A 27,447-nucleotide genomic window follows, 5' to 3' on the forward strand; every position below is an offset into this window, starting at 1 on the left:
CTCTTTTATTAAACTTGAAATAACTTTTATTCCTAGATTATTCAGTAGTATATTACAAAAATAAGACTTTCAAAACGAATTATCCTGCCTCTTTCAATTAAACGTTTGGTGCTTGTTCCCGTGCATAAAATGTGGCTTAGGTTTTTACAATGCAGAGAAAAAGACAATACTTGAAAATAATTGGAAACTTGAGATGATTACAATGAGCCAAGATTCCTCTTCCTGCTTTAATACTTTCATACAGTGTTAAAGAGAAAGAAAAGCAAAATTACCCATATAGCTGAACTAATGCAACAATTTCTTTGGATTTTCTGGTTTCTAATGTCATCAGTACCTAAAATGTTAAGTGGGCCCATTCCTCTCCCCAAATTGTTACAAGGCATTCAAAACAAATGTAACAGGAAGGGCATATTGCCCTCAGTAATACTGACATGATTTCTTCCTATTTTACCCTAAAGAGGTAAGCCTGCCTCAAACTATGCTTCCATGTCCTTTCACTAAGAATCCCTTGAAACTATTCAAAGTGGTCACTAGAAATCCTGTCAATTGTCACAGATTGCACATGAATCATAAATTCAAGGCTTACATTACTTGATTACCAAAGAACCCCCACCATATAATCTGTTTCCATTGTGGTAAATTTTATATTTTCACATTTTAGTAAAGTTTAGTAAAACTTTGAGGGGTTTTGTTGAAATTCACAATTTGTTTTGCATGTTCCATATCAGTCTTAAACCAATTTAGCAACAGAAAGCAATAACATAAACTTAGATTCTGTTTAAAACATTAAATTTTAAATAAATATTTTCAAAAAACTTCGACATAACAATATAATAAAGACCATCACAATAACTGCTGGAAGTTTTGAAATCTAAATTGGTAACCACATAATATTTTGTGTTGCAAATTCAATTTTGACAGATACATACCTCTTCCACTCCGACCGACAAACCTGAGGTCATTGAATCTTGCCACTTGGTTCTTCATGGCCGCGGTGGCATTTCTAAGCTCAGCCGAGTAGTTTTCATCATTGCCAGCCATTACCGTGACCAGGGTGCCATCTGGAACATCCCCTAGAGCTACCACCTAGACACCAGTCAAGGGACAAACACAGACATCAGGAATGTCATACATATACTTATATATCAACTGTGAAGCAATTGTTCTAAAATAAAATGTGGGTTAAATGATACCTTCTAGTTTGCAGAGGAACATAATCATAACTCAAGCAACACAAGGAAACAGTTATTAATGGGAAGATTTATTCTAATTGCATTATGTATAAGTAAGTATAATTTTTTCCTTGCTGAAACTCCACTAAATTCACCTCATGAAGGTACGTAAGGTCATATTGCCCAGTGGGAATGACTAACAATGGCAAGGACTTTGAAAAGCTATGCCATCTCATGAATACAATTATCCTCTTAATTCCACCTATCTGAGAAACAGAATGTCTTATGTTTGTGAGTTTAGAACCTAACTCATCTTCTATGTGCTCAGACCTCCACTGACGGGCCTAACTGAGCCTGGACTTCAAGTACTTACTTTTTACTAAAATTAAATTCAACCTTTGCTAATGATTCTTGAGTGACGTAAACTGTCCCTTTGCATTTCATCTTTGGTCCCTCTACTGGGTTTGATTATATCAAAATTTCCCTAGCAGTGAATCCTGTCAGGCAAGGGGAGTGGGGAAATCAGAAAGGTAACCTTTGATTATTACTAGTTACAAAACTGGCAGACCTCACAGAAAAGGCCCTCCCACTTTGGCAATTCTCAAATCCAGAGTGAAACTGGTTTGCATCTTTATATCTGTGAGTCCCAAAGATTGTTAATTATGTCCTGATAGGTGACTGAGGTTTTATCCAAATTGAGCTCATCTTAACCAGGAATTCCTTTAATGTAATGAAAAAAATATGGTTTATTATCAGGACTACTGAAAAAAAAAACAATAGATAAGTATTTTGATACTCAGGGAATGAAACAGGAGTAACTCAAGGTAAACTGCTCTGAAGAGCATGGCCTGAAGATGTTTTATGCAATGGTATCCATTTCTAGAAACCGTTTTCTTGGTCTAGACATTAATTATTGGCTTTATTTCTATTGTTTCAAAAATTTTTTTCAATGTGATCATAGAATTTCAAATCCAAATGCCCCAAGTTGGACTTGTTCCTATCATTTCTGATCTTCTCGGTGAAGATCAGTAATCTTTCTCAATCAGTAATGACATTTGTGTTATTCATTCCAATGGTATAATTGTTTTCTGGTGATTTTCCAACTGCTAACAATCAAGGATTCCTTAGTCTACTGTTAAAATTCTTCCCCCTATTTTTCATCTCCCAATTTCTACCTCATAGTTGTTACACCATTTTTTTGGTGGGAATTTCAAGTCCTCTCTCTGTATCTGAATAAGGCTGCCAGAGTTCCCTTTGTCTGACACCAAAGTCACATTTCTCCGCATTCCCATCCTCATTGTGAGCTTAGTCATGGCCCCTTCACTGTGTCCTTCAGATGACCATGTGCTGTTTTTATTCACAGTGGCCACTTCCTAGGTTCTAAGGAGCGTGGCAGAAAATGAGCCCGTTACTCTGAGAGGCAAAAAGCCTTGGATCCTAAGACCTCACCAGGATAACCTACTCCCAAGGCACTAGGTAAGTATCTTCCTCATCTATTTCACCCAATTTACACTGTCAAACAAGATCTGGGCCTCTCATCTCTGTTTTTAATCCTTTCATTTCAATTGTTAGACATGTTTTCCATCAAGGAGATTTTAAAACACTGGTATTTATTCTCCAAGCAATCTCTAATTAGGTATTTAGTTCCCATTATAAGTGTGTTTGTTGCCATTTAATTAAGAACCCTAATACGACAATTTTCTTTTGTTTCAAAAGACATTATTGAGATAAATCTCCTTGATCAATGAATTATTTTTACCTTTTCTTCCACTCCTACAAAATATGCTTGCTTTATTCTGCTCTTTTTAGTTTCTTATTTTTTTTTTCCTCTTTTTTCCCCTATTTTCACTTCCCTCTGTGAACTTAGCTCACAGTGTTGAAATGCTCTCCTTCCACACTGATTTTGACTTCCTCATCCTCACCCCCCCTGTGGTGACCCAGGCTTTTCTATTTTGATTCAACATGCAGTAAGTGTACAGGGTATTGGTCAACGACATGGCTTTCAAACTGAATAACTCATGGTCGGGCCCAAATCTGTAAAGAGATTAAGATGAATAAATCTTGTTTTATAACCACCCAAATACATTCTAAATCTCTGGTGCCTCTACCTGTGCCTCTCATCTGTTCAATTAGTGAGCTGGCACACTCAGGAGGCGGTCACCAAGTAGAAACAATACAACATGAAATTATCATGGTGGCTAGATAAGAAAAGGTTGTGATGTTGGAGTACAAGAATAAAAAAAAAAATAATAGAAATGCAACATTCACCATTCCCATTTTCTAAAATGTAGTGGGAATCCAAGGGAGTTGTTTTCCAGGGTAATGTCATTAATAATGTATCTCATCCAATGAACAAGCATACTCAGGCTAGTTTAAAAATTTTAAAATGTAAAAGTAATATGTCAGCTAATTTGATCCAGTTTTTTTGTCACTGATAGGCAATGTGAAGAGAATGAAGAAATATCTCATTTCAAACAGAAAAAAAAAAAGAAGCAACTGGAATGAAAAGCTATAAACAATAGGTAAGGGAACACAAACATTGACATTTTAACACAGACCAAACAGACAAGAAGGGACTTGCTGGCCAAAGACATCTCATATTTTGTTTTACTTCTCTGTTTTTAAAGTATCAGGAAGTTGGGCAAAATATCAACTCTCCTCTGCACTGTATGGACCTCCCAACACTGCTCTTTACGACTCAGTTCAAACTGTCATTTTCAACCAATTCTAATGAGGTTGAAATTACAGTTACAATTCATTTACTTCAAATCCCTTAATCTTCCAGTGTTTCAAAGAAGGCTATGGAGTGGAACACAGAATTCAGCCGAGATGACATTTAATGCATAGCTAGGGATGGTGATCTTGGAGCCAGAAACATTCCTTTTCTCCTTTTTTACAGAAAGCCTATCACCATCAGCATCCAAGGTCTCCAAACTTCCCTGTTGAAGGCATGTTTATGTCTTTTGGACTTTGGTGTACCAGGGCCTAAACAAACTGTAATATTATAGCATTGCAAAATCTATCCTAAGCCATCCAAACAGCTCTGTAGGCTGCTTCTGTAAATACCGGGCAACACGTAGCAAATTTAAGATTTTCTCAGTGGTGAAAATATGTACCTCATCTGTGCAAAAATAAAGGTCTGCTATGGGAGGAAGGGGGTGGAGAACAGGTTGGGAGGCCAGGACACATAATTAGGACAATTTTAAAGAAAATTAATAATTTCAAATCTCTCATGAGTTCTCAAGATTAAGGCAGAGGATTTACACATAGAATTTCAGAAGACTCCTAAAGAGGCATTTAAATGCTCTTTTCATCGATATTATCCAACTTTATAATTGTTTCACATTTTCTCTTCTATATCATAGGGAAAATATTAATTCTCTAAGGATTAGCTTTCTAAAGAGATTGAGGTTCACTTAAAATGAAATTTTAAAGGAATACTTTTTTGAGAAACAGCTTAGGAGGTGTTTGGTGGGTGGGTAAGTACAGGGTGCAGCCGGGACCCACAGTCAATCAAGCCAGGATGCAGGCGGGGTTGAAGTTTCGCCTGCTTTTGTTCTTACTCTTTAGGTTTACTCCTGCACTGAAAATTCTGTCTACTCTTTCAATTATGTAGTGAGCAAGTCTCCTTGAAGAAGGAGCCTCTCTTTTCGGGATGAAAAGTGGTGACAGATATTAATCAAGTGGTCTTTCTTTGCTATCCTTTTCTTTCTCCCAAATGTTCTTGAGAGACCCACTGGGACTTTTTGAAGGAGCTATACACCTTGACCCTACAGTAGCCTACAGGCACAGTAAAGAAAATTAAGACATTTTTTTTTCTTACAGTGAATTGTCTAAAGTCATCTTTAAAAGGAAATTTATATATAGTTATTGCAATTTCTGCTAGAAGGAATTCTCTGATGGCTCATAAAAGCAACTTGTATGACTTTTCCTTCTTTTAGAAGAAGACTTTCATGTGGTGGCTAAAGATTTTTGCATTGGCCTAACTCCTTTTTATTAAGCATTCAGCGTCTTGCTATATTGGGGTGTGGGCTCAGAGGCAGCACAGAGAGTTCAGAAGAGACCCTGATTTCTTTCCAAGGGAAGCCACAAATCCCTTCGTGGGCTGGTGTGTCAGGGCACCAGCCTTAAATGGCCCCTTCAGTTGATTATCAGCCTGTCTTCTCTCTGCTCTTGCCTGACAGTGACCCCAGGACCCAGCCCTGTCACCCTCAGAGAGTGAGCTAAGAGGTCTGCCAGCACATGTAAGGGGATTAGAATGATTTGAAATTGAAATGCCCCCCAACCCAAATCTAAATAATCAGAGGAAGGGAAGGAAGAGTCCGCTGGCTTCTCCCCTTATTCTCATTCCTTTCCCCAACCTACAAAAAAAAAAAAAAGCTTTCAAAAAACGGAGTAGAAAAGGAGGCAACTGCAAATTGTGTCATTTTTTTAAAAAAATCACAATCTAACTTTGGAAAGTGTGTAAACTTTAAAAATGAAGAACCCCAACTTTTTTTTCTAAGTGAACACTATTCATTGTAATTAGATCAAAATCTGTCTAAGATCTGGACCTATAAAAAGCTTATATTACATTAATCTTCCCCTTATAAGGAACAATTATTTTAAAAATACATATAATATTTTAAGAGTAGCCAATCTTTACTGGTTGAATCACCTGCCTTATTTAGCTCTTTAAATGAACAGGAAATGACCGCACTGATTGTACTAAAAAGCTGCACTTTTTAAAACCCACCAAATACAGAATCCCCACCGCAGAAATTAAATTCCTCCTGCTTGCTGCCAGGGTAGTAGGGTGGTTGTTTAAAAACGCCCGAGGTTGTTTATATATCCTAGTTGAAGGCCAAGGTTTTTAAAGGCAGCTCAAAGCTAGGGCAAGATCAGGGGTGAAAAGTGAACCCAGACCTTTTGAGCTGCTCTGCTGAAGTTGCCTGGTCTACCCGGTGCCCTCCACTAACAGAAAAACTGTCGGATTGGACCTCCGGCTCTCAAAAGACACCTTTTGCTGCCTGGGGCTTAATCTAGGTGAGCCATGATAACGTCTGGAGGGTTCCAGGAAAAGAAACAGGATTTGCTACTTGCCGCTTTGGGCAGGAGTAGACTAGAAGCTCGAAAAAACTCTTCGGGAAAACTTTTGCAAACTTAGCTGTGCCTGCTGTGGACTTTGTACATGCTAATTCCTATAGGGCGGTTTTTAAAAGGAGGGGGAAATCCCTGACAGTTTTCCTGGGTGGTTTGTTTTTACGACCGGAAAGTATAAAAGTACCTCTATTTTATTTCCTGATGCCTTCATCTGAGACAGACAAAATGTTTTGAGTGTTAAGCCAGAGGTGGGGAGAGTCGCATGGAAGCATAAGGGTTTGTCCCTTGCTAGGTTATAACTTTTCCTACTTTGTATCAAAGGTAAGGCCCTTGCTGGGGAGGTCCTGGCCGGCCCTCAGTGAATGTCCTAAGGGCATCCTGATTTTTCAGCTCTCCCTGGATGCCGCTCTGGCGGGTTGAGGCGGGTCCCTTCCAAGGGTCGCCACGGCAACGCAGCATCCCGCATCCCCAGCGCAGATAAAAGGACCAGGGGCAGCGGTGGGTAGCGCCGTCTGCTTTCTAGAACCCGGCCCCGCCTGCCTGGTCGCTGCCTCCCGGGTCGCCCCGGGCATCAGCCGACCTGTACCGGTCCTCCCGTCACCCACTCCAGGCTAAGTACCTTGAAAGCGATGGGCAGGGTCTTGTTGCAGCGCCAGTGCGTGGGCAGCACAGAACAGAGGAAGTTGGGGCTGTCGGTGCGCACCAGCTCGCCCGGGTGGTCGGCTAGCACCTCCACCATGCTGCGGTCGCCGCTCCTCAGCTTGCCGGCCAGGGCGGCGCCGGCGTCGGGGGCGCCCAGCGGCAGCGCCTCGCTCATCTTGCCCGGGCTCAGCGCGGTGGAAGGCGGCGTGAAGCGGCGGCTCGTGCTGGCATCTACGGGGATACGCATCACAACAAGCCGATTGAGTAAGGACCCTGCAAACAGCTCCTACCGGACGGCGACAAGGGCGCGGATCTTCAGCAAGCAGCTCCCGAGAGACCAACATACAAGTTCAGGGGCCTTTATTACTGCGGGAGGGCTAGGGAGGAGGGGAGACGAAGTTACCAACAGTTCAGGATGGGGAAAGTTCTAGTTACGACCGGCCTCAGACCCAGGCAGCACTCCTAGCAACCGACCGCTTAGTGCATTAAAAAGTGGGCAACCAGAATCCAAAGTCAAATTGCAAAGGGAGCCTATCTTCTTCTGAGTCTTGCTTTGAGAGTTTAAGTTCAATCTTTGGCTATTAAAAATGTTTCCGGAGGCAAAATTCCCGCACTCTCTAAAATATTTATGCGGAGAGCAAAACGACCAGCAAATACATGGTTTGAAAGTTCCAGTAGTTAATCGCCTGTCAGTATTTTTTTTTTTTTGCAGGTGAGTTTTGTCTAAAGTCCCAACAGAACACAAAATACAGGAGTGTCTTCCATACAGGGTGCCCCCTTTATCATGAAAAACTGGCTTCAGTCCTCAAAAGCAAGAGCCGTGACTTCCAAAAGTTGTGCTAATGTATGTGAACTTATATATAAATATATACATATGCTACTTCATAAAATATTTACAGTACAATCTGTAGAGAATTTAAACACAACAGAAATCCATTAAAGTCCGCTGCAGATTTTTTTTTTTTTTAAGTAGCCTTGAAAATCAGCTTCAGTAGTTGGAAGAGGGCTGGGCTAGAATTACTTGTCATGTTCTCTCAATAAATTCTGGCAAAATACTCAGTGCGGAAAATTCAGCTTTTCAAAAAATTCTAGCTAAACTTAAAAAAAAGAAGAAGAAGAAGAACAAGAAGAAGTCCAAGTCGATGATACTCAGGGTACAGCTCTCCAGATCTGAGAACTTGGGTTTGGGGATGTTGGTTAAGTTTGTGGCTGATCCTGTGGTTTGGTGGGAGTTGAGCTGCAGCCGAATCACACACATGCAGACACGCACCCTTCAGAAGCCAGCCACTGTCTACATCGGCTCGGTGAGTCAGCCCAGACTTGGGCAGTAGCGAGATGATCTTCCTCCAATGTCGCCCCAGCGCCGGCGGGTTAGTTCCTCCGACGCACAAATACCCAGGAGCACCGCGTAACCGCAGCAGGTGGAGCGGGCCTTGAGACTAGGCTCTGCGGCGCAGATCGAAGCAGAGCAGTCGGCTCGAGTTACACACGCGCGCACACACTCCCACGCACACTGCCAAGCACACGCAACTTCACGGTTAGCCGGGAACCGCAGCGCACTTTCTCCCGCAGTTGTCAAAAGAAACAATCGGGGAAAAGTTCACAGCCAGGAAAGAAGTATAAACATCCAGCCAAGAAGCCAGTTCATTGAAAAGTAAGAAAGAAGGAGGGGAAAAAGAAAAAGAAAAATTTAAAAGGTCCAACGCAGGTCAAGGAAAAGCAGCAAAGGTTGACTTTCTTGTGGCGTCCCCAGGAGCCCGGGTTAGAGATGCCTGCCGGCGCAGGGCCGGGCAGCGTGGTGCCCTGGCTGGGTCCGGCCGCGGGGCGCCCGTCCCGCCCGCGCCCGCTGGCTCTATGAATGAGAGTGCCTGGAAATGAACGTGCTTTTACTGTAAGCCCGGCCCGAGGAATTCCATTCCCTCAGCTCGTTTGCATAGGGGCGGCCGGCGGCCAATCACAGGCCTTTCCGGTATCAGCCAGGGCGCGGCTCACTGCCGCCTGCTCCTCGAATTGGCCCGCGCGCCCCCGCCGCGGCGCGCTACTGTACGCAGGCTCGGCGGGGAGTTCGTGGCGGCTGCCGAGGCCACCCCCGCGCTCCCCGCACCCACGCGAGGCGACGCGTACACACGCACACCCTCGCTGGGGGTCCCTCCCGGGTGCTGACCCCAGCACTGCAGCAAGGCGCTTGGTTGCAGTGCGGTTCGCCGGGTTTTGCAGCGCGCAGCGGTGCCACAGGCGGCCACAGTCCGGAGACCCAGAAGGAGAAATAAGGACCCAGCCCGTGAGCTGCGCCAGGAGAGGCCTAGGCACCAGCTACGGGGAGGCGCCTGGCGTGCCTGGGAAACACAGCTGCCGCCGCGAGGCTCCAGGGACGGTCCCAGGCTCTAGGAAGCCGCCCACGGCCAAAGCTCCGCTTCCCGGGCAGGGGTGGGAGTCGGCCGCAAGGGGGCCTGAGGGCCCGGGACCCCCAAGGCCTGGTTGTCAGCTACAGCGAAAGACGCTGATCCGTTCATTAAGACCAGACGGTGCTCCACAACCTGCCTGCTGTGTTTTCAGCGGTTTCCTTTATTAGTGTTTTCGGCCGCGTCCGGCTCGCTCCATTGCCTGGCGCGCCTCACTCTGGCTGAGTGCTAGCGGCCAGCAGAGGAGTCGGGTCGTAAGAGACCCCAAAGATGCCCAGGCTGGAAAGAAAGTTGAACGTCTCCGCTGGGCTGGCTCCCCCAGGGCGGGGAGAAAGCCGGCCGCGGCGCCCAGCGGCTGTCCGCTCGCAGCAGGGGCCGCCCCAGAACCACCCTCTGCTCCCCGGAAACGGCCCCCGCTCCTCCGCGCCCCCGCGGCGGGGTGTTGAACCCACCCGGCTCTGCGCGCCGCAGGGAACTTCCCCCTAGGCCCGTCCCCGCGGCGCCGCGGGCATTTTCGCGGAGCTTAAAAGACCCGCCCCTGGTCCGGCGCGCTGCCCACTCCCGCCCCCCGCCCCGCGTCTGGCGAGGCTGCTCCCTTCCTTCCCCGACCCCCAGTTCCTTCGGGGACCCTTCATCCTCCGAGGGCCTCTCAACCGCGCCATGGAGCTCCTCACCCCTCCCCATGACAAGGCCGAGTCCCTCAACAACGTGAACTCCCCCGCTCGGGGGTCCCTCACTCGTCCCCGCGGGTCACCTCCCTCCCCTCGCGGACAAGCGGCCAGGGTGCTGGGTGCTGCCGCTGGGGCCTGACGGAGGAGGAGGCCGGGTCGGGCGCCGAGGTATTTCCCGGGCGCCCGGGCCGCTTCCCTAGCCCCAGGCCTGGAGAGGACGGCGGGCTGCGCTGGGCGCCGGGGAGGCCTTCGCGAGGCGCGGCGGGTCTCTGGCTCCGGGCGGACGCCAGGGGGCAGCAGCGGCCCTTGCTCGACGCCCGGGGCTCCGGGCCGCAGCGCAGGGCGCCCAGAGCGCCCCGACGGCGGGAGCTCTGCGGTTCTGCCTCGCGGCGGCCTTCGGGTCGCCCTCGTAAGAACTTGGGTTTAGGGAGGAACGACAGGAAGCGGCCGCGTCTCGCCTCAGCGGCCCTAGGCAAGCGGCTCAGCTGACCTGGCTGGGAACCGCGGGGCCGGGGTCCCGGCCGCCCAGACTCTGCTGAGCCCTGTGTGTTCCCGAAGGCCCTCCGCCTGGTCACCGCTGTCGGCTCATCCGGGGCCCTAGGTGCTCCAGGTGACTCGGGTGCCTGGGCAGAGTCGCACTCTCCAGTCCCGGGCCTCGCCTACCCCAGCTTTCTGCATTTCTCCCCCAGGTGGGCCATCCCCTAACTTTTTTTGCGCCTGAAAAACAGGGACACTGCCAGCACCGAACTACATTTTCTTTGTTTAATTGGGTCTGGGGTCTCGGGAAGAAAAATGCTCCGCGTTCTTCTTTCTAAATGATTTTTTGAAGAAACCTTATTTCAGTTGTTAAAGCCCGAATGTCCATTCTCTGACACTCCGCCTGGGCTGCGTGAGGCCACACACTCGCATTGCTGCCGCCTCCCGCTGCCGCTCTCCTGCCTGGGGCCATCCTTTCGTGGTGACCCGGCGCAGACTCTGCCTGCTCTAGAGGCGAGTTCGGGGCTAGTGGAACCTGTTCTCCTGGGCTCGGCTCAAATGCGCTCCCCAAGAGCCGACCGAGGGCTCTGGGGCCACCGACAAGTGCATCCCCAGGGAACCCGAGGGACAGGGATGAACAAGAGTGTGGCAGAGACCAAAGTGGGCTGTGATTCCACGTAAGGAGCTGATTCAGGAGTAATCTGCCTCTCAGAGGTCCAAGGAGGCTCCTCTGGACTTGGCCCTTTGCCTAAAACCCTAAACCTCGCGAGGGACTACGGGTGGGGACATTGGCTGGGTGTCCGCGGGGGAAGCCAAGTTCCCTTTCACAAGGAAAGTAAGTTACAGCAGTGTGTGCACCTAGCTTAATTTTCTAGGGCAGTTCCCTGGGCGCTGCTCAACTGAGTTTCAACCCATAAACCCTAAGTTCCAAGCCAGAGGAAGATAATAGCAACGAAAGTTTCTAGATCGGGCCGCCTGACTTGTGGGCTTCCTCGGACCTGTGCGGCTTGTGAATGCGCTGCGCGGTGCACACTTGGAAAAACTAGAAACACAAAAAACCGCCCCATTCCTTATAGAGGAACTAAAATGAATGACAAGCGGGGCAGCATGGGGCTCCACTAATGGGTACCTGGGATCCTTTAGTCGAAGGACTTTTTACCGAGTTTAAAAAGTACTGTAACACCGCGTGGAAAATGAGAAATTCCTTTCCACCGAGAGCGCTCATTTCAACAACAATATAGAATTTCCTTTCCTTTGTATCTCCAAGAGAGAAAGGAAACATTACCAACCTCAATCCCAGTGCTACCCAGAATAATACAAAAATTTACTAATATAAATGAAAAAAATGAGACGCAGTGATGTTGGGAGGATGCTATATGAAATTCTTCTGAATTTGTTGCAGGGGGGATATTTGAACATGTCCAAACAGGAATGAAATGTAAGTTTCCACAGTGAATTTAAAGAAGTAGTTGATTATCTGGAAGACGACTATTTCACTGGAGAACAATAACAGTTCATTGACATTTTTTCTTTCCACGACTTTAGGTGGTCTCAGAAAACATCTAAATGTTTTTGTATTTTTGCTTTTTGAAAACCCTTTCCAAGATAAAATGAGTTTTAAAGTGGGTTTGGAATCTCAACAATTCTCTTAAAATCATTGTGATATTTCCAAGATTAGATTTCTAAAAAACGTACTATTTCTGAAAGAATTATTTCTATTCCTATTTTCATTCTTTTCTTCTTCTTTTTTAAATTAGAGAATGTATCCTGTATTGATTCTGGACCAAATTGCTGCAGTTGGAAATAATGTCACAGGGATAAGGAACTATTCTGACAAATAGTAACATATATGTCCACAAAACCTGCTATTCTCACTGTCCAGTTTTGAACATTGAAATTCAATCAAGCTTTTTTTTTTTTCCCCAGAAGTGACTTTGAGGTTATTTCACTTTTGAAACCTAATTACTGGGGGGAATGAGTTTCCTTTTTCTTACATTGTATCCTTCCCCTGTGTGAAGATGTCCCTGGAATGCTGTGGTTAATGTGTGATTATCTCACTTTAACTTCATAAATCACTTGTGTACCTCACAAGTAGCAAACTGAGAATATTTTAAATTAATCTCTTGTAAATTTAGGGGTGCTTAGTAAACATTTTACCCTTATAAAATTTTGCATTACCACAGCTATAACAAAAGTAATAAACTGGGTTATAGGAGATAGAAGCTAAGCTTTATTTTTTAGAGAGTCATATAGTCATTTAATAACAGCAGAATGTACAAGTGGTAAATGCCATAGAACTGAAGGTATCATTTAAGGTTTTATTGAAATATTTTATATGGTATGACATCTACAATACAGAGAACTGCTTTTAAGTATAATGGAATCAGCAAAAAAAAGCTTTAATTATTTGTTAAAATTATATAGTGTTTCATATATATAAACATAAAATCATGTGTATGCATAGGTGAATATGCCTTTTTTTTATAAAAAAATATCTTTTAAAATTTAACATACCGTGAACATCTCTAGAAGGATTCATTCCATGTACACATTCTGAAATAATAGAAAGTAGGAAAATAAAAATAGTCATATGAATATACTTGCAACCAACTGACAGTTAGTGAAATTTAATTTAAATATAATAACAGCACATTTAAAAACAATTTCTACTGAATTATTTTTGTTGTTGTTGTTAGTTCATGGCTTCTCATACTTTTTAGTACTGGAGGTTTTTCACACCATTGTCCAAATATATCCAGCATATTTGGCACAAAACTAAAACCAGCATATCAACAAATAAAAAATAAACTGTCATAGGCACATGATTTTATGTGTCATTCATCCCATTGCCTGCTAATACTGAATATGTGTTTTAGACCTTTTCCCTTTAAGCTCTTTATATGATTTATTTAATAAAGATAAAAAAATACACCAGGAAGGTATAGAAATGAATCCGAAATCAAGGTGAAATTAAAACCAAATTCTAACTGAATGTAAGAACACTTAAAAATCTGTAACCCAGCAGAGGCTAAATAAAAAAAAAAGCATCCTTTAAAGCAATGAAAATAAACAATTTAGAATCTGTCTTCTAAAAGGAGTAAGCTGGTAGATAGATATTATAATCATTTACTTCCAATGACAAGATGTTTTAAAAATATTCTCCCTTTCTTGTTTTCCTTCTCTTTATTTATCTAGAAAGGAAGTTTGTTTACATTGAAACTACTCTTGAAATAATAGCTGATATCAATTATTACTGTAAATAATTGTCATACAATAATTTCCAAATAGAAAGCACTTACTATATGCTGCGGCATAGACAGCTCTAGGGAAGTATCTGAAACTAAGTCATAGAAAGCTATTCTCTTTCCCTTGAATACTTACAGGTATTATTGTAATTTAAAATTACCCTATCAGCCTTGAGTATTGATAATGATCAACACCTAACAAATATTAAGAAAATACTACTTTTTAAAGCCTTAGGATTAGAGCATTTCAAATAGTGCAGACCTAAAGCTTTGAGCTCTACTCTACAATATTAGTATAATATGACTTTAAAAACTTTAAAAATAAGGAGGTAATTATTTCAGATTTCCAGACGCTGTTTAAATAGGGAGGAGAACGAGATGTGCAGCTCCTTGGTAGTATATTTTTGCCAAAGTAAAAAGAGCAAATAAAATAATTAGAGCTTCTGAAGGACTGCCCTATAATGAAAGATTAAAGGACTTAAATATGTATAGTCTCAAAAGAGCTTCCTTAACACAAAAATTTTAAAAAGATCATGGTTTACAAGTACATAAAATGACTCCATAAAGATTTTCTTAAAGAACAGGGCAGGGACAGAATCATTTGCACTAATTATGAATGACAAGGTAAGAAATAACCAGTGTACCCCAAAGCAGGTAAACTCGGTCTTAACAGCACAGAGGTACATGGGGGATTTCAGCCAGCAGGATTTATGCTGGAGACCCAGCAGAACCAGGCACCCTGGAAGTTCTTTCAAGAGACCCTGAGAAGCCTCTTCATGTCTGAGGCTGAGAAGCCGCAGGAGAGTGGAAAGCAAGGTTCATACACACACCTGCTATTTCAACAACCTGGACAGAAAAGCCAATATTTTTGTTCTTTAACCTTAAAGACAAAAGTGAGAGGCTTTTGAAAGGTATGCATGTTACCTCTTAAACGCTTTTTCGCCTTCAGAACTCAGCAGGCACGGGGTGCAGGTGGGGTAGAATATGTGGGGATTTGAAAGGATTCGCCCACAGAGATGTGAAAAGCGCTAACTAAACCTGAACTGCAGGAGAGGAGAGGTTTGTGGGTCCCTGACAGTGGAGGTGCAATCTGGCAGGCTCATCCTCTTGCCATTGCCACTGAAAGTGATCACATGCCTCGCCCAATTGAATCCCTGCAAAACCATTTCCCTCTCATTTTACAGATCAGGAACTTCCCCTTGAGAATTCAGGAAAGTTGCCCAAGGTCATTTCATTCTTGACCTCTACGCACACACACACACACACACACACACACACACACACACACACATCCATCACACACTCATGCACTTATGGGTTCGCATGAATGATGAGCTATATTTCTTTTGACCACAACTGTGTATTTTTATGGGTATCCCTTGCAGAGCTGGGAAAAATTAACTCTGATCTCATCTTTCACTTTTATCCTATGGTGTGTTATGCATGGTCTTTATCAGAAAGTATTTCTGAAAATTTCACCATGCAAATATCAAATATTTAGGAGTCACATCCTGACATCATTTCTGGTCATCTAGAGGGCTTGGGGAGCAGATCAAGGGTCATTTGATTGAGATGATTTAACATGCATAATAAATATAAAATGGCTTTCTAGTCTTTTCTGACCTCCTTTCATCCCAGCTGGCAACTTTGAGCCTTTTCCAGAATATGAAGCATTTGATTTTTCTCCCTTGATCATTTCTCCAGTGGTTCCTATGTGCCAGGCAGGGTGCTAGGCTCACTGGTGACAAAGTGTAAAGAGATGGCCACAAAGAGGTGTCATAGCTGCTAACAGACTCATGTGCAGAGGACAGGGAGCTGGTGGGAAGAGACACAGGAAGAGGAGGGCCCAGCACCACCTGACAGGCTCAGCAGAGACTTTTTTTGTTTTGTTTTTAGTAGAGGTGGTGCCTGATTTGACCTTTGAAGGTTGGGTAGATTTGTAGGTGGTGTAGAGGGATGGAGGAAGAGTTTGGGGAGGTGACGGTAGGATGGGAGAAGGCTCTCCAGGGCAGAAGGAGCATCTTAAGCCCGTCAGCTCCAGTGCAGTTGGAGCGAATGCTTGAGATCAGGCTGGGGAGGGCAGAGGGTGGCAGCTCACAGAGAATCTGGACACATAGATAATGGGCAGCTTACCCAGCCTGAGGAAACGTGAACTTTAGCAGGAGGGCCATGATTCTAGAGAAGCCATGCACACGGCAAATAATGAGTACGCCTCTGGGGAAAACGAGCCTGTCAAAGGTGGCTACATGAACTGGAGCAGGCAGAAATGAGAATCAGGGGAGTTGTGGAGGGATCTTGAGGATCCGAGTTAAGGCGGAAGCAGAGGAGGGACAGGAAGGCTGGAGGTGAAAGAGAGGCAAAGTTCACCCACTTCCTGGCCACTCGTCGCAGCAGAGAAGGACAAATGAGGGTGGGCTTGGAGGTCAACGTCAGGATTCGTCTTTGGACGTGCACAGCAGAACTGGAGGTGCTGCCAGTGGCAAAAGCAGTCCGAAACCCATGGAGCCGTCTCATGTGGAAATATCGAGCAGATCGTCCTCAGAATATCTGGGACAACTTTATATTCCACAAAGAACACTGTCCAGGGAGAAGAGAGCATGAAGGGGCTCTGGGGTCCTTCCAAAGATGAGCACAGGAAGAGGGATGGACCAAGGAGACTGAGCTGGGAAAGGAAGAGGAGAGAACGGGCCCTAGAAACTAAAGAGACAGGAGTCTGCAGAGGAAAGCCATGTCCCAAAGACCAGAGAAAGGTTCTGAAGAAGAGGACTGGAAAGATCCTGTTGGGTCTGTGTGTAGGCAGCGTGACCAGAGCTGGGCCAGAGAGAGGCAGAGGAGCAGAGCAGCCAACTGTGGAGCACAGAGAGAGCCGTGGGGAGAGCCCGTGGGGTGCAGGGAGGGGGAGGGAGAGGCTGGTGGAAGAGAAGAAACCCAGCTGAGTGCAGAAGGTGGGGAAGAACAGGATCAGCCGGTGCAGGTGGGAGAGTTTTACTGAACAAAGAGCAAGGTCATCAGCCCCCACCTCAACTAGCTCTTCCTGTGGTTTCCCCCATTGCACTAGCTTCACCCCATTTCCAGACTGGAATCCGTGGATTTATCTTTGACTTCATCCCATCTGTTGCCAACTAGTTTTCTTTGCTTGATTAATTTGTCCCCCTATTGCCATCATGTTGGTTCCGATTTTCTGACCTCTTGCCTGATTTCTTACGAAGATCTGTTTCAAAGGGTTCCCACTCATCTCACATGGGACGTCCAGAGTCACCTGCCACACCCGGTTCCGCCAGCCTTGCCACCCAAATCCAGTGCAGCTCGTCAGAGCATCCTACAGGGGGAAGGCCCCCGTCCCTCCTGGTCCCGGAAGAGGATGTCAGGGCTCTCAGGTCCGCCTCTCTCTCAGAGACCAGCCACCAGCTTCACTGTGGCTTCCACATCTTCAGAATCACTCTTGAACTACACTTTGGGCTTTAGGCCTTGCAGCATATTGGGGTGTGGGCTTGGTCGGAGACAATGACAGAGTCATGTCTTCCTGGCTTCTGTTTTTTTTTTCTTTCTTTCTTTTTTTTTTTCCAGAACAACATTATTTAGTGTGAAACTCTGGGCCCCTTTCATCTTATTCATCCTCTACCATAAAAGATTGAATTGCTTGGTTAGTAACTTTGAAAACAGAAAAAAAAAACTTGAAGAAGAATCCTACCAAATGGAACCTCTGAGATTCCTACCCTAATCCCTGTGAGTATGATGATGAGCTATTATGCTCTGGCTATGGTCCATGGAAAAGAGGGCTCTTTCCTATGTCAGCATAGGCTTTGAGGCAACCTACAGGGAGATCAGCCCAGGAAGCCTAGCCTCATCCAGGGAGACTGTTGATAATGGAGAGCTTTTCTGACTGGGTCAGAGGTGACATCTATTCCCGGAAGGGACAGACAATATAGGAAAACAGTCCTGAGGGTGAGGGTGAGCCCCTGGCAGCTAGCCAGCAGGGAAATGCGGGCACCATCCAATAGCTCTGTGGAACTGCACATGCCAATCCCCACTTGCATATGGGTTTTCCCCTAAAGCCTTGAGATAAGAACTCCACTTGGCTGATCCCTTGATCTTTGGCCTCATGAGATCCTGAGCCGAGAACCCAGCGGAGACCCACAGTCCTTCTAACCTACAGAGCTGTGAGTTCATAAATAGGTCCTGTTTAAACCTCTAAATTTTATAACTTGCTGATTGGATAACAGTAGAAAACTAACACACGGAGCATACTCTTCCTCCTTCCTGTTGTTCTGGGTGACACTACCTGTGTATCAGTGAGTGAGTCTGCATATTTCTGAGGCTCAATGGTAGGAAGTCTCATGCCTAAAGCTCTAAAATGTCTATAAGTGAAAAAGTTGATATTTTGATCATGTCCATGTGTCTATTCCTTTGTCCATCTCACACTTGACTAGGAGCAGGGGAGCCTTTCATCTGGGCCCCCCAGAGTCCATTTAAAGGGTTGTCTTATCTGATCCACTCTCACCTATACACCAACATAACCGCTGGATTTTCAATGCCTCACCCATGAGGCTGTGTCTGACTTATCTTTAGATTTGCTGGCACCAACGCATAAATTGAAGCCATATCAGAAGCCCTGGGTGTCTCAGTCACTATAAATTCTGACTTAGCAGGTCTGAGGAGGGGGCTGAGATTCCTGCAGTTCCCCAGAGCTCCCAGCTCTACATCTAGGACGGCTGGTCCAAGACGCTCCCAGCTTGGCAAGTCCTCAGCACACAGCTGGGTCTCCAGCAAAACTCACGCCTAGCACAGACTTTTAGACAGGAAGTTTTAAAAGTTTTTCATAGATAGCAACGTAGGTTGACAGTGAAGTCATCTTGGATTGGGCTTTTTAAGTTAATCATAAATGGGCAATATTTGTATCCCCCTCAAGATTTCCCCTAATTCCCAATGTGATGACATCGGGAAAGGCACCTGAGGGTAGTACGGAGGTTAAGATGAGGTGGGGAAGGTGGGTCCTTGTGGTGGGACCAGCGCCCTTATTAGAAGAGGGATCCCTCTCTCAACTCTCCAGGTCATGCGAGGACAGAGCAAGAAGACAGTCGTCAGCAAGCCAGGAAGAAGGCACTCTCTTCAGGGCCCAATGGTGCTGGCCACTGATCTCTGACTTCCCAGCCTCCAGAGTGTCACCCAGTCTACCGTGTTCTGTCACTGCAGTGTGAGCTAAGCCAACTGTGACAATGGAAGTTGTCTTTTAGTGTTTTTCTGTCGGGCCTTCCCCTGAATGCTCTCCATGCATTACCCCACTTCACCCTCCAGCAAGGAGGTCTACAAACACAAAGGAGGAAACAAAGATTCAGTAACTGGCCATTTTGAACCCAAACTCCATTTACAGTTTGCCACGAGACTGCCTAAGTTGTAACCAGCACTCTAAACCACCTTGCAAGGTGGTTCATATTCTAATATTTTGTCTTTAAACCAGGTGGCCATTGTTTCTTATCCTAGAACAGCACCATCTGATAGAAATATAATATATGTATCTAACTTAAAATTTCCTAGAAGCCACACTTTCTTACCTTTTTAAGTAAGAAGAAATGGATGAAATTCATTTTAATTACATTTTATTTAGCCTAGTGTATTCAAAATACTGTCACTGGAACATGTCATCCAGGTAAAAATTATTGGTGAAATATTTTACATCTTTTTTTTTATCACATCTTCCAAACCCTGTGTGTTCTTCATATTTACAGTGCATCTCAATTGGGTTAGCCAGCGTGCAGGGCTCAGCAGTCACTTGCAGTTAGAGGCTATCATATTGGTCAGTGCAACTCTGCAGGGATACTCAATGCACAATTCCGCCTGAAGAACAATTCTGCTACTGTTCTGCGAGACCCCTGTTTCTAACCTGCTACCGGTGAAGACCATTAAAATGTGCACCTTCCTTGGCTCATATTTTCCCTCCGAGCTATCCTGAAATGAAGTTCAGAATTTTTATTATAGCATCACTTGGTTGACTCAAAGGCAGAAACACACACACACACACACACACACACACACACACTCACACACACAGGGCCTATAAAACAACTACACATACACACACACACACACACACACCACACATACATGGCAGCAACTGGATTGCCCAGGCTACTAACCAGTGTCAACACCCCAGTGCACCCCACAGCCCCTGGTGAGCCACAGCTCTTTCCCCTTGGCACTTGGTAACCATGGATGGATGGCTCAGACTGTAAACTACTACCCTGGTTCTTTGAACTCTCAAAAAAATTATCAAAAGCGTCTCTTGTCCCTTTCTTTTCCTACATCACTAGTATTCTATGAAATCCATCTAATGGTTTCTTAAATATCAGTGCAATATTCGCCTAGAAATAAAGCTTCTGTTTTCATAGGTCACAATTTAAAAATAACTAAGCAGCTAAAGAAACTCATTCTCAAATAGGAATCCCTACAAACAGATTTCCTTTGAAAATATGGCATGTAGATTTTTCCAAGAGCCACTCAACACGCCAATGTGTTAGCAATCCATCAGTTAAACTTCAGCAATAGTTCAGTGCAGTGAGGCAACTTGTACTGAGCTGTGAATCACATCCTCCTGTCCTCTGAAGACAAAGCCAAGGTCTGTCATAGAAACCCCAGGCCTCACCTCCTGGAGGGGCTGGCTGCTGGGAGCCCCAGGGGCCCACTGTGTCTTTTGAGCTGCATACCTCTTGCCATCCTTTAGTCCTTCCAGGGGACTGTGAGGTCAAAGGCTGATGCATGGACCCTAGAAAGAGTGTGGACCCTTCTCTTCATTCTCTCTGCCACCATTAGCCATGGAAGGTGGGTTTGAAGCCAACACTGAGAACTCAGTTTCTGCCTGAAACTATCTCCTCTTTGAATGCTACCCTCCTGTAAGCATTATGGGGAAATACCCATGTTTTAGGGGGCCTCTCAAAAATCACCTGGACTTGAGGAACAGGGAGGTAAGTTTAGGGACTTGACCATGACTCTGATTCTCTACCTGAGCACTCCTATGCCAGTAAGGTATGCTGCTGGATGATGAAAGCAGGGCCTATGAAACAACTAATGCTATTACAGCCTGCTTTATTTTAGGCATTTTAGTTAGTATATTTAAAGCCATTTTAACCACAATGAATTTGAAACAAAACCAATATTTATTTCTAGGTTTCCTAAGAAACCAATGAATGAATGTATGAATAAATAAACAGGGTCATCTCATTTTTCCCATGATCATCTCGCAAACACACACACAAAATTCTCCTCCCAAAATTGAATAGTTTATTTTGTAATTTACCTTTTCTCTTTCATTTGGGTATTTATGAAATAGGAAGTTATAATTTTTTTCCCTTAAGTAACATTTATGTTTAAAAATAACTGAGTCATTTTAGATGGCTCTTGAACTATTAGCCATAGAGAGGAGGATTGGAATTAACACAGAACCAACTCAATATAATACATTTTAATGACTATCATTTTCCAGCGTTTCTCTCCTTTCACATAACATTTTCCATTCTTTTCAAGCAGGCCCAAGGAAATGTGATTTCAAACACAAATAAGTAGCAAACAAATAATTTAGCTTTTATATCTTCTGGAGAATAGTAAAACTGCATTATTGCGGTGTTCTGTAGCTTACATATGGATTAAGTATAGAACAAGACATACAGTTACTTAGTATATGTTACCTGTAATAATTTATTATCACAACCATTAGAAATTAAAAAATCAGCTTTTTCACTAATTCTTCTTTCTCTGTTAGCCCAATTAGTAAAGTTTCACTATTATATTACAGAATAATAGCTTTAAAATAACAGTCTACTTTCTTTAAAATAAACAGTTTTGAAATTATTCATCATTAGTAGTACTATTAGTACTTCAGATTGGTGCTTTATATTGAGATAAATATTTTTCTATATGTGATTTCATATAAGACTGCCCCACACATACAGCAGAATTCCTTAGAAAAGGAATTTAAAAAATTAAGATAAATCTTTGGAGCTAAATTGCTTATTTTGCATACAAGAAGTCTACTCAAGAATCAGGAGTAAGAAGTATAGCTAAACTGTGAGGTATCTATATTTCTCAGTTAAATAATATATTATAAATGTCTGCCTTAGAATATTCCACAAGCACTCAAGCAAGAAAGCAAATACTTTCATATTAATCCTGCTGTTTTCCAATTTGGAAAGTCAACTTTGAGCTAAAGTTGCCCTTGCCCTGTTTTTTTGCAGGATCATGGGATTATCATGGTCCATAAAAGCTTTAAAATGTCATGTGCTGTATAAAATTTAAAAAATTTAAAAAACTGAAAAAAAACCTAGCAGCAGCAGAAGTAATAATTCTAGTCTCTATATGTTACCTTTTGAAAATTTCATAAAAATTGTCAACGATAGACATGAGAATGGTTACATATTTTCAGATTATACTAATAGTATTATATATGATTGATGTTCAAGAAATAATCCCATTTTATGGATAATGCCCCATACAATGAAATGGAACAGTTAACACTTTTGGACACTTTTGACAAAACAGCATTGTTTATTTCTCAATTAGACAATGGTTAAGTCAGATTTAAACTTTTTAAAATATGATTGTTTCAGATCTCCTTAAGAATATTCTGCCATTTAAATCTATTGCCTATGTTAAGGAAATTTTGCTACCTTTTTGAATGAGTAACTGGTGTTAATTCTCTAGGGTCTACCTTTTCCTGAAAAAGAGGAAGAGTGAAAAGAATTGTTTTTCAAATTAAAGAAAGATTTCTTGAAAAATAGATATTTTCTGATACCTATTTTTCAACTTATACTTCCATGCATAATGAAAGTTTTACACAGGCATCACTCACAAATTTTAAACATAATGGAGTACAAAATAATATTTGAGGAATATTATTATATGTTTTTGCAGAGTAGGTAGGTTTTTTAAAAATAGCAATAGCAAAGGGACAGATGTTTGACCACACATGACCACAAATGAGCCCCAAAATGAATTCTTGCTCATTTCTACGAGAACCACTGACCAAGGAGTGTGCTCATACTTTGTGGTTATACCACTCTCCCATTTTTTCCTGCTTCAGTAATTACCTAAACAATTCAAATGCACTCGAAGATTCCCATTTTGAGGGGAATTTCTAATGTATTATGGGTTAATATCGTACTCCTAAGATTCTAAGAAGGATCTGAAGCAAATATTTCTACAAATGGGAATTTTTAAGAATATTTTTTTAAAGCGTTCCTGTTAAACAGTTCTGTAATTGTCAAGTTTTCAGTTTAGGGAGGAGCATGCCATGTCTGAGAGAAACATATTCTAGGTCAAGTCTTTCCCTAACCGAGAAATTGTATGGTTTCTCAAAGAGGAATCCCTCCCTCTCTTTAGGCCAAGAACTCTCTTTTATACTGAAGCCACCACATGATGGAGAGGACTTCTAAGGAGACAGGAAAAGCTCTGCTGTTGGTCTGCAAATACCACACTCAGACCATTGGAGCCACGAAGTCACAAGGGCCAGCTCCCAGCCTAGCAGGATGACAGGACAGGCAGTGGGTGGTGGGCTCACTCTCTGAGGCGTGCGCAGACCCCTTCTCCTAATTCACTCTCTGCCCTGGCATTATTATTTAATACAGGCAAACGGAACAGTGACAAGAAGTGAAAGGCAGGGTGGACAGTCTCTTCCCCTCACTACCCCAGCTCACCAGAGAATTCATTTCTTTTCTTTTGGCCTCAGGCATATATAGGCTAGCAATTTTCATTTCGTTACTGAAATGATTTTCCCCTCCCCTGCCCAATTACAGTGGAAGTGGATTAAGACTTCAGTTAACCCCTTTGTTTCCAGGAAGAAGAAGGAATAACGCCACAGGTAGGTTTTGTTTTTACTTTTATGGTTTTGTTTTTTTTTTTCCTCTTAATCAGGATAAACCTATAGATTCATCATGTTCTCCCCAAAAGACATTCTTGTAGTGAAAACATGATCCTGCCTTAAGGTAAGTAGCATTATAAAAGCCTCTTTATTCAGACTTTTATTTTTATGCTGATCATCTTTATATTTAAAAATGCTCTTGAATTTTTATGCATAGAAGTAGGAAATTCAAATATAAACAAGAAAGTTATAATAATGCAAGAAACACACCACTTCCCAGATTATACAGAATGGATATGGAAAACGTGGAAAATTTCCTTGGTCTTATTTAGCTTGAAATATCTGAATCTTTAAAAATAAAAAAATAAAAAAGAAAGCAGTGTGGAGAGATGTCTAGAAAATGCAGGGTCACCTCAAGTCTGCAGCTTATTAAGTAGCCCCCCCCACAACCCCAAGAACCTAAAAATAAAAACTTCTATAGTAAAAACATCCTCTCTTTATTGATCTTTAAGATTTTGGAATGTTGAAGTCCAAAGTCCATATCCCTTAAATAACTCCTCAGTAGCAACCGGTGAAGGCAGAACTCTCTGTTGGAGGTCTGTTTATTTGCAATGAACAAAAGGGAAGGGGATTTGGTCTCCCTGAAAAAAGCTAAATCCCCCTCTGAGATAAATTTTTGAATCTTCAAAAGTAACTATGGTTCTTTTCAATTATTTTTTTTTTTAAGAAATCTTACGTAAGTGTACACAGGATGGGCTTAGCAGGTGGAGGACATAATTTACATCTCAGGAAGAGCCTGGGTAGCAGAACAGCAGGTCATGAATGCACTGGATCTTGGTTATGCTGGACTTTGATAGGTTTCGGGGTTCATGAAGCAACTGGATCATTTGACATTTGGGAATTCATCAGGGGTCCCTAGTTTATAAAAATACAAAGCTATGGAATCTCAAAATTGGAAGCCTATGGGCTGATAGTGTTTTGATGACTGAGCACATTTTAGTGGACAAATAATAAAGGTTGCTCACATTTTCTGAGCTACTCTGAGCTCCAGGCAATGTGGCAAGGCCTTTCCTTCCATTATCCCATTTAGTCCCCCTGCTAAATTCATTAAGTGAGGACCTATTAACGTGCGCAAGATCAAGTTAGGAGAGAACCTGAAAGTAATCCTTTGACCCCGATACAAAGAGCAGATGATCTTCGAATTGTGTACATTTTTAAAAAAATGTTTTTCATATATCTCTTTCAAGAAGTTTTATAACAAGGACTTTAGGGATGACTTTTGCTTCTGGAGGCAGCCCCTCTGGGGGTGAAGGAGCTTTGCCAACAGGCCAGCTCTTGCAGGTAGGGTGCAAAGAAAGAAGGAACACAGAACTCAGATAGAGGGATAAATATTTCAATGACTTTTCCAGAATGGTACTTAAGGAGCAGAGCCCAACTCAATTTGGGTTTGAGCCCATGGCCTTATGGTTTAAATATAAAATGCATTAAAGCTCTTTATTTAGAGAGCCATATGCCAGTTTTAGGGAACAGCCCTGATTCTCCCTCTGACTTTAGTGGGAGGACAATGCAGGTAGGTGTCTCAACGCTGTCATTAGTATTCATTATTTATTAGGACTTGATGGTGTACTCAAAGTCAGCCAGGAGGGTCATGTGCCTCTTTGGTGCAAAGCTTGACTCTAAGGACAGAGCTTCCGAGTGTGCAGCCTCAAGAGGCCCTTGACAGGGTGAGAAAACCATCGCAGCACACAATCCCTGCAGGTCAAGGTCTCCGCAGTCCATCACTTTGGTCAATTTAGAAAAAAACAGAAGGAGGCTGCCATGTGACATTTCTGGAGAGTCACTTCTAAAGCACAGCTTGTGATGTATTTGTTGGGGATTAATTAACACTAATAACAAAAGAGAAGGAGAAGAAGAAACAGAACCATCAAACAACTGGAAGACAGTTTCACACATGGTAAGGAGAAGTACGGCTTCCTCAAGCTGCCTGTTGACTGATGGCAATTTGAATGATGGCAATTTACTTCCCAGAGGCCTCCTGACCTAACTCTCTGTGACTCCAGAGGCCTCAGTTCCCTCCTTTGCCAGTCGAAAACCGGGGAATTCTTAAGAAGACCAAATTAAATCATAGCTGCTGAAACACGTTTAGGAGCAGAGCCCGACTCAATGGTCACCCAAGGTCAAGCTCTATTATGAAGTAAATCAGAGCAGAGCTGTTTTGAAGGCCACCCTTCTACAGAAGAGCATCAAATCATTTTGTTCAAGAGGTAATAAAGAGTCCCAGCCAACACTCCATGCAACTATTCATTTTGTAGAGGGAGAAGGAGGCTCTGAGAGAAGATTTGGCTTTTCCAATCTCACTTCCAAACAGTTAATCTGGGGTCCCTGGAGTGTAAATTATTGTTTTCTCGTTGTTGGTACTGGGGATTGAACTCAGGGGCACTTAACTAGTGAGCCCCATCCCCAGGCCTATTTTCTAGTTTATTTAGAGACAGGGTCTCACTGAGTTGCTTAGCGCCACTCCATCGCTGAAGGCTGGCTTTGAACTCATGATCCTCCTGCCTCAGCCTCCTGAGCCATAGGGAGTACAGCTATGTACTACCATATCCAACTACCTGGAGTATAAATTCTTGTTTCTCTCTACAGCTTGCCTCTCCCCTAAAAGCCATTTCACTGTTTGTTTGTTTTTTTTAAAAAAAAAGAAGGGTCGTGTGAAAAAAAATTATAGGAATTTTACAACTCCTGAAATGCTAAGTTGATTTCCTCCCCCTCAAAGTGATTTCCTGATTGCTGTCACATATACTCAATCCCAATCCCAAAAAGAAATCATAAGGAATAAGTACTACACCTCCAAGAAGAGAGACGGATGGAAAATTCTTTGAAATTCTCAAGATTCAATGAAAATAAAATATGAAGAGTAAATATTACTAATCTCCTAACCCAAATGTCAATTGAACATTTATTTTAAATAGCATTGGAAAGGAAGAGGGAATAGTATTTCTTTTCCTTCTTTCATGATTTAAACTGAAAATAAGGGGAGAACAACAACAACAACAAAATCACCCCAAATGTCCTCTTTGGCTCTCCAGGGGAAAAGTGGTATAAAATATAGACATGAATGATACAGCAAGGTCGTTGCTCAATTTTATGTTGAAACACAGTTTTAACTGTCACTGAGGGCCAAGATGGCAAATATTGCATCAATTCCTCTGCAAGGTGTTTCCTGGGCTTTGCAGACAGGGGATGGGGGGGGGTGCAATCTATTCTTGTGAAGGGCAGATAAAGTGTTCTGCCCTGCCATTATCTCTTAGTGCTGAAGCTGTAGATAACACAGTTTCACACATCCCTGCCCAAGTCCTGCTTTCCCAATTTGTAAGTCTTTGTTGCTAAATTCTTGTGTGTGTGTGTGTGTGTGTGTGTGTGTTTATCAGACACATTTTATCATCCTTCTCCAAATGTCCTTTGTCAAAGTCAGCCTTTGAACTTCTTTTGCTTATGCATTGAATGGGACCAATGATTCAGGATATGTAATAGGCTTATCTTATAATTCTAAAGAAAGAGGAACAGAACCATTGATCTTTCTGCTAGAATAGATCTTGGGGCTGGTGTGTGTGTGTGTGTGTGTGTGTGTGTGTGTGTGTGTGTGCACGCGCGTGCACGTGCTAAGGGATAAGATGTATAATCTTTTTTTTAATATTTAATTTTTAGTTGTAGGTGGACACAATACCTTTATTTTATTTTTATATGGTGCTGAGGATTAAACCTAGTGCCTCACGCAAGCTAGGCAAGTGCTCTACCTCTGAGTCACACTCCCAGCCCAAGATGTATAATCTTATTATTTATCTTTAGGGTATAATGTAATAAGTTACATTATAAAGATGTTTCATGCCTTTTGTTTTTTGCATCAATTAA

At 43.1% G+C, this 27,447-nt stretch overlaps 1 protein-coding gene across 3 annotated transcripts in view; it reads right to left on the bottom strand.

Moving 5' to 3' along the window:
* Positions 1-27,447, bottom strand: part of Runx1 (RUNX family transcription factor 1) — a 220,564-nt gene that overhangs the window by 77,449 nt on the left and 115,668 nt on the right. Inside the window, exons 3-4 of one of the 3 annotated variants that reach the window (XM_021725306.3) lie at positions 6,874-7,127; positions 930-1,086 (exon numbers count right to left, since the gene is read on the bottom strand). In XM_021725306.3, the coding sequence (XP_021580981.2) occupies positions 930-1,086; positions 6,874-7,127 (411 nt within the window). Of the gene's footprint in view, positions 1-929; positions 1,087-6,873; positions 9,832-27,447 lie in introns of those variants that run through there. The other 2 variants (XM_078044596.1, XM_078044595.1) reach the window with 2 other exon arrangements.

Source organism: Ictidomys tridecemlineatus, chromosome 3 (assembly GCF_052094955.1).
Source record: "Ictidomys tridecemlineatus isolate mIctTri1 chromosome 3, mIctTri1.hap1, whole genome shotgun sequence".
In the NCBI taxonomy this organism is placed as follows: Eukaryota; Metazoa; Chordata; class Mammalia; order Rodentia; family Sciuridae; genus Ictidomys; species Ictidomys tridecemlineatus.